We start from the raw sequence: 7,500 nt of genomic DNA, 5'->3' as shown, positions 1-7,500 counted from the left end.
GCCTCGTGTGTTCTAGGATCCACTCGAGATAATAGGACACATCGACGTACACTCCGGGGACACCGGGCTCGCCGCATCCTACACCCCAGGACACTAATCCTGCCAGCTGGACGGCGCCGTGGGGTCCGTTGCACACCAAGGGACCTCCGCCGTCGCCCTGTGGGAAGAGGGGGGGGGGGGGTTGAGGGGGAAACTGAAACGCTTGTTATAATAATGATGATGATGATAATGATAATAATGATATTGACGATAATAATAATATTAATAAAAATAACAATAACTTAGGATAATAATAATAATAATAATAATAATAATAATAATAATAATAGATAATAATAATGATATCATTATTGATAATAATAATGATAACAAATAATAATAATGATAATGATTATAATAATGATAATGATGATGATCATAGTTATAATAATGATAATGATGATGGTGATGATGATGATGATGATAATAATAATAATAATAATAATAATAATAATGATAATAATAATAACAATGGTAATAGTGATGATAATAATGAGGATGATAATGATAATGATAATAATGATGATAACGATAATAGTAATAATAATAACAATAATAATCATGAGAAGAAAAAGAACAACAATAGTGATGATGATAATGATGATGTTATCGATAATAGTAATAATAATAATAATAATAATAATAATAATAATAATAATAATAATAATAATAATAATAATAATAATAACATGATAACAATAATAATGATAATAATAACAACATAATGGGAAAAATAGTAATCATAACAAAAATAACTAAGTATTGGAAATGGCATTGAACGATCAGGAAATCAAGAAAAAGATAAATAAAGGAATAAGAAGAACGTAAACAATAGAATGACAACAAAACCAAAACGTTTGTTAGTTTCTCGCCAAAACCACGTCAATGACCTTCGGTTTTAAGGTTTATACATCGTGATGCGTGTCACTATACTTTCCCTGTGTCCACGTAGCTATTGTTCCTAATATGTAGTCTTGTTGTGGTGAATAGTGATTGTGTGATAAGGACCGTGATTGTGTTGATGGTGTCATTGGCGTTGTCTTTGTTTTGCTGTGATTGCGGTTATCTTTGAGAGTTTTGTTTTTTGTTGATGTCATTTGTTATTTATTTGTTTATTTTTTTGGTGATTTGTTGTTGATTGCATGTTCTCTCTCGTGTGTATTAAGTGGATGACGTCACAGCGCCCAGATATTCGCGACAGAAATCGCACATTTGGCGCTTCGTTCGGTAAGTGGTGAAATATCATAATAACAGAAGAAAAAATAGTAATAAAGGAAGATAAAGAATTCTGCGCCTTTGATGAAATTATTCATCTAGATTATGACGAGAGAATAGCGAAAGAGTAAGACAGATGAACGCGAAAGAGGAGGTAAGCAGCAATTGATAAAGCATCGCATCGCCTCACCTTGCAGGCGTCTTTGCCTCCTTCTCCGCCTGCGCAGAGGTTGCCGATGTGCAGGGAGAAGTTGGGGCCGAGACGCGTGCGCTGCAGGGCCCTCTCGCACTGGCGGTGGGAGACGATGGGCAGCTCCACCTCCTTCAGGATGGTTTGGTACTTCCCTCCGTTCCCGAAGGCGTCCTTGCCCCAGCCGGTGGAGTGGCACCTCTGGCCCACGTAGCTGTTGTAAGCGTCCGGGAGACACACGGGCGAGATGTGGGGGCTGCGGGCGGAGGGAGGAATGGTGGAATGAGGAAATGTATTAGATTCTGTGGGTCATTTCCTTCGCTGAGCAGAGTCTGGGGAAATGAGATAATGGAATTCCGATTTACAGAAACACAGTTGCTGAATCTGGTCCAGACACAGGTCGTCCCCTGACTCACTTGGCCGAGAAGTCAACGCTGCGTTCCAGCGTGATGATTGCGATGTCGTTGATGAGGCTGCCGGCGTAGTACTGCGGGTGGACGAGGGCGCTGGCGGCCCTGACCTCGATGTGGCTGAAGAACTCGGTCTTGGCGCGCACGTCCCACTCGCCCAGGCGGACTCTCACCTCGCGGGCGCCCAGGTTGTTGACGCAGTGGGCGGCGGTGAGCACGTGGCGAGCGCCGATGAGCGTCGCGCCGCACACGTACACGCTGTGGCCGTTCTCGTCCCTCAGGATGGCCGCCTGCCACGGGTACTCGCCGAACTCCGTGTCGCCGTTCTCCAGGATCGGGGTCTTGATGCGTCCGAGGAGCCCGGCGGAGTGGCGGCGCCCGCACTCGACGGCCGGCTCGAACACGGGGTTGCGGCAGCACACGAGGCCGTGGCCGCAGCCGCTCAGGCCGGGCTGGTAACTTCGGCGCTTTTGCGGAAAAGGGGAGAGGAAGCTGAGTTTATGTCCCTTTCAGTTTTTAAGATTTAACTAAAATGCTGAGATATATATGATATACAGATGATAATTTAAATGCAATTTATATGAACGGTATCCTACTCTTAATTTGATTAGAGGAAATTATAATATATTTGTCTGAATTTCATATTGTGTTATTTATCATCCCTTAACAGAGAAAAATCAAATAAAACATGCAGATGACCGAATCTAAAAAAAAAGAAAAAAAAATCGTTCTTCTCATCTCACCTCCTGGATGCTTGTGCCATTGACAGAACCTTCCAGAAGCTCTCTCTTGGTCCGCGACTCCTTTCCCTCCTCCCCGGCGGTCGGGTAGACGATCCTGTCCTCCTCCTCGCCCTCGGCATCAGTGCTGTTGGAGAGGATCCCCGAGGAGGGCAGGCGCGAGCGAGGGTCGATGAGGGACGAAGGATCCACGTGATGAGGGTCGTTGCTCCTCGGAATGACGTCGAGGGCGGCGCAGAAGGAGGGGTGGACGCACTGGCACTCTTCTGCGTACCAAGGGCGCTGGGTAGGTCTTTGGTAGGGCGGTTGGGGCGCGGCACCAATGCCTACGCCCACGCTACCGCCCGTGTTGTGGTGGATGTGGGTGTGGGTGTGAATGTGCTGTACCACGGGGGTCGAGGTGTAATGGGGCGTGGGGGTTGGGGTGTAATAGTGGGCAGGGGTCGGGGGTGGAGGGGTGTAGTGAGGCTTTGAGGGTGGTGGGCGGTAGTGGTTGGGCTGGTGGCTGCCGTGTGAGGGCGTGAATGAGGATTGGAAAGGCCTCTGGTACTGGCCTCCATGTGGAACTTTCGGCGGTTTGGGTGGACACTGTCAAAAATGTAGAAAATAAAATATGTAAGAAATAAGAAATATAACATGAATAACATGAAAGCAAACTGTCACTCTAAAGTATAGCATAAACCACTTACATTGATCCCAATCCCGATGGCACACAGGTTGAAGAACCTCGGGTGAAGTTCTTCATCCTCGGCATCCAGGGCCTTCGAACTGCCCTCCGAAGTCCCCTGAAGAGGTCCAGTCACCCTCGGCGTCCTTGGAGTCTCATCGGCAGGGGCAGCGGGGGCGGCAGGGGCGGCTGGGGCAGGATCCGGCTCATCGGAACCCCATGACCAGTTCTGGCCGTGTGCTGCCGTGATCGCCAGCAGCACCAAACACGCTATTTTCATTGTTAGAAGATGGAAAGTGTGTTAGAATTGCGTCTTACCCATTGTCTCCATTTCTTTTCAAAAGCAGAAACCAGAAAAGTCTTAGGAAATATATACACCAACAACATGAACTTACAGGAGTATTTTTTTTCGATACATCTTACCAATGGAGCTTAAGGTCAAGTCAAGTGCCTGTTTGTCGAGGAAGTTCAGACGGCATCGAAACGCCGCTTGCTGTCAGTCGACGTAAGTGAAGATTCATCCGTGTCACAGTCGAGTTAGCTCATTCCACCTCCTCGCTTTGCTCATTTTATTCTTTCTATATAGCTTTACATTTTATGGAGTTGATGGAATCTGAGTCTTGGATAGATGTCGTTGCAGTCACATTACGTGGACAGAATTTTGAGAGGAAGACAAGGACACAACATGTATGGTTATATCACAGATGGAGAAAGAAAACTTTACGAATGTGCTTCTGTGAAAAAGGATGCAGTTGTATGTTTAAATAGGTACTACCCGCTATAGTTGTAATTGTGCATAAAGACAAAGTCGAGTAAACACTGCAAAAAGAATGGGGGAGATAACGAAAAGGAAAAAAAATAATACTTAAGAAAATGTGAAGAAAAGAGAAAGAAGATACTAAAATAAACAGAAAATAATATAGTAAAAAAAATTACGCGAGAAAAAAAAAAAATAACAGAAGCGAAAAACAGAGAAACAAACAAATTGAAAAAGGCCTAAGCTTAATCCAGAGGTACACAGGCCAGTACACAGCAAGCGCTCAGTTCAGTCTCGCCGTCTCCACACGTCGCCCCCTTCACCTTCACCACATGTTACGTTTGTGAACTTCTTCGTACAAAAAGGTGTACTGCAGGATGACAACAACGTCGTTACGTCAGAGGGGAAGAAAGTGCACTGAATCCCATGCACGGCGTAAAGGAGAGTGTGATTAAACCTGATTCTTAATTGAGTTGGCTTGGATGTGATTGTATTACCTTTTGGATATTCGTTTCGTATGGCGATTTTCGTCATATGTGAGAGTAATGAAAGTTCGAAATGAACGTGTGTTTTACTTTAGCAATCACTGCTAAATAGGGATAGCAAGAAGAAGAAAAAAAGTAATGAAAATGCACTTACTTGCAAACTTCATGTCGACAGCCTCTTGACACCAATAAACCAATGGATAAACTAATAAAAAACAAATAACAACAATAACAAGAAAAAATTGACTGTAGCTAAACTGAAGTAACGCCCACACCCCACTCTCTCGCTGTTCGGTCGACTCTGAGCAGCAATACGAGCGGTACACCTTTTATATTACCTCTCTTGGGTCGACCTTCACTCCCCCTCCTCCTCCTCCTCCTCTACCTTCCTCCCTCCTTCCCCCTCTTCCTTTCCTCCCTTCCCCAATTAGCGCCCTCTCTTTCCTCTACCTCTGTGGATTCCCTACTTATTTTTTTTCTTTAATTGTATGTTTGTTCTTTGGCGGCCCTACTCCTCCTCTCGTGACTAATCCATTTCATTTCTTTATTGCTGTTTGTTTACGTTTATCTGTATTTTTAATACTTATTTGTGTGTTTTATTCTGTATTAAAAGCAATTTCGATGATATTGATGTAATTAGTATCTGCTTAAATGTGGTCTTGTCAGGAAAACTGATTGATTTGTATGCTATTTTGTTATTTACTGTTTCTCTTTCTGTCTGTCTTCTTATCTGTCTGGCTGCCTCTCTGCCTGTCTGTCTGTTTATCTGTCTGCCTCTCTCTCTCTCTCTCTCTCTCTCTCTCTCTCTCTCTCTCTCTCTCTCTCTCTCTCTCTCTCTCTCTCTCTCTCTCTCTCTCTCTCTCTCTCTCTCTCTCTCTCAGACCCTTCCATCTAAATTATACTCTCAGACTGGGCCTTCCTTCCTTCATCCATTTCTGCAGCCCTCTCCTGTCTACTTATTTTTACTTTATCCTTGAATTATTATAATAGGTAGGTTGGTTTGTTCTGTTTATCCTCATAAGTTGACGTTTCTACAAAAAAAAGGTTGTTTATGCTGCAATATAAGTATAATTTGCTACTGTTATTTCTAAATGATGTAAGAAGAAGGATAATAATTAAAAGAAAAGACTAAAAGGAAATCCAGTTCTATGATAATTCGTTTCATCAGACTCTTTTAATTTCCGTGTTATATTTTGTTGTTACCATTCCTTTCTTTCCACTCCTTTTCACTCCTCCGCCTTCTCCTTCACCTTCGACGAAAGAGGCGAAGGAAACTCCAACATCCGGTTGCATCGTGAGATAAAGGTGCAACATTGACTGACAAGTTGCAAGGTCAGGGTTAGGAGGAGAGAAGGAGGGAGGGAAGAGAAAGGGGGAGGGAGGGAAAGACGAAAGGGGAGGGGGAGGGGGAGGAAGGGGAAGAACGGACGGGAGGGGGAGGGGGAGGGAAGGAAAGACGTAAGGAGAGGGGGAAGGGGAGGAAGGGGAACAACGGACGGGAGGGGGAGGGAAGGAAAGACGTTAGGGGAGGGGGAGGGGGAGGAAGGGGAAGAACGGACGGGAAAGGGAGGGGAAGGGTTAGGGTAGGAAGAGGGGGGGGAGGAGAGTTCATCCATTCATCCATTGTTGCTGAAAAAATCTCAATGGCTTTCTCGCGACTAACAAGCAGCTTGTGACATTGAGGTTTTGTCTATTTGTATACCAAATAAATACCTGAATATCTCAACGAATAAAGTATAGATTAATGAACTGAATGTGTGACTAATTCCTTAGAAAAATAGATAACCATATGTAAATAAATGCATATATCCTAAATACATACACTAACATGTGCTGTAAGTATCTCTCTTGCGGATACCTTCTTATTGGCGTTGAAATTCCCACGTGTGTACATATGTAAGTGTCTGTGCGCGTGTCCATAACCTATTACGTACACCAGGGCGATGACTCAGAGAGCTGCTCAGGATCCATGAAATCAGCTGATCCAAGATGTACATGGTTCAAAATGAAGGTTAATGTGACATCAGCGATTTGGAAAAAAAAAAATACGATTATTAGTTCTGTAATTCACGTGTTTTTTATTTGTGTCGTCGGTCGATGTTTTTTTTTTTTTTTTTTTTAGTAGTAGTAGTAGTAGTAGAAGCAGTAGTCTATTATTTGCATTATTATCGTCCATAGTCGTAGTAGTTGCTGGAGTAGCAGTAAAAGTAAAAGTGCGATTTCTATTTTCATTTACTATCATTGTTGCTTTTATAATCATTGATGCTTATGTTACTGCTGTTGCTTTTATACTGTCTTTATTGATCTTGCTTTCATGCCTGGTATTTTTCATCATTACTGTTGTTTTGTTGTTGTTGCTATTAATATCAGTGGCGCCATTGCTGTCGTTGTTATTACCACCATTATCATTATTTTTATTACTATCATTATTATTATTATTATTACAATCATGATGATCATTATCATTATCATTGTTGTTGTTGCTTTGTTGTTGTTGTCGCTGTTGTTATCATTTTTATCATTGTTACCATCATTATTGTTAATATTATTGATATTATCATTCTCCTTTTTTATTATTATTATTGTCATTATCACTATCATTATCTTTTGTATCACTGCTAAAATTATTATAACTGTATTCATCTAATCCATTGTTATTGTTACCAGTTAGTATTCCTATCATTATTACCAACCTATCTTATCATCAGAACTATTCTCCTATCGCTACCAGCATCCTATCACCTTAATATCACAACCTATTTTTATCGTTATTAACAACCTATCATCACTGCAGCTCCTATCCTCCTATCATTATCCTCCTTTTATGTTATATTCTAGACGAAATTCTGCGGGGCTGTCATGCTCTGTCATGTGCCTCTCTCGCCTGTCAGATTCACGTGCCATTAGCTATCATTGGGTGACCTTTGGGTGTCAGCCTCCAGCCCTCACCTTATTTTATCTCCTGTTTTTTCTTCTTTTCTTTTTTTGCGAATGGTT

The 7,500-nt window shown here is 42.5% G+C and overlaps 1 protein-coding gene across 1 annotated transcript in view; it reads right to left on the bottom strand.

Annotated features, from left to right (window-relative positions):
* LOC113812403 (serine proteinase stubble-like) overlaps positions 1 to 4,804 on the bottom strand; it is a 5,001-nt gene extending 197 nt beyond the window's left edge. Inside the window, exons 1-6 of the mRNA XM_070131075.1 lie at positions 4,658 to 4,804; positions 3,284 to 3,531; positions 2,598 to 3,182; positions 1,861 to 2,321; positions 1,445 to 1,700; positions 1 to 157 (exon numbers count right to left, since the gene is read on the bottom strand). The exon at positions 1 to 157 is cut by the window's left edge and continues 197 nt beyond it. Of these exons, the coding sequence (XP_069987176.1) occupies positions 1 to 157; positions 1,445 to 1,700; positions 1,861 to 2,321; positions 2,598 to 3,182; positions 3,284 to 3,531; positions 4,658 to 4,670 (1,720 nt within the window). The 5' untranslated portion in view covers positions 4,671 to 4,804. The remainder of the gene's footprint in view (positions 158 to 1,444; positions 1,701 to 1,860; positions 2,322 to 2,597; positions 3,183 to 3,283; positions 3,532 to 4,657) is intronic.
* Between the last annotated feature and the right edge of the window lie 2,696 nt (positions 4,805 to 7,500).

This window comes from Penaeus vannamei, chromosome 16 (assembly GCF_042767895.1).
Source record: "Penaeus vannamei isolate JL-2024 chromosome 16, ASM4276789v1, whole genome shotgun sequence".
NCBI lineage: Eukaryota > Metazoa > Arthropoda > Malacostraca > Decapoda > Penaeidae > Penaeus > Penaeus vannamei.
The sequence above is the reverse complement of the archived record's forward strand: the minus strand, read 5'-3'. Positions and strand labels throughout refer to the sequence as shown.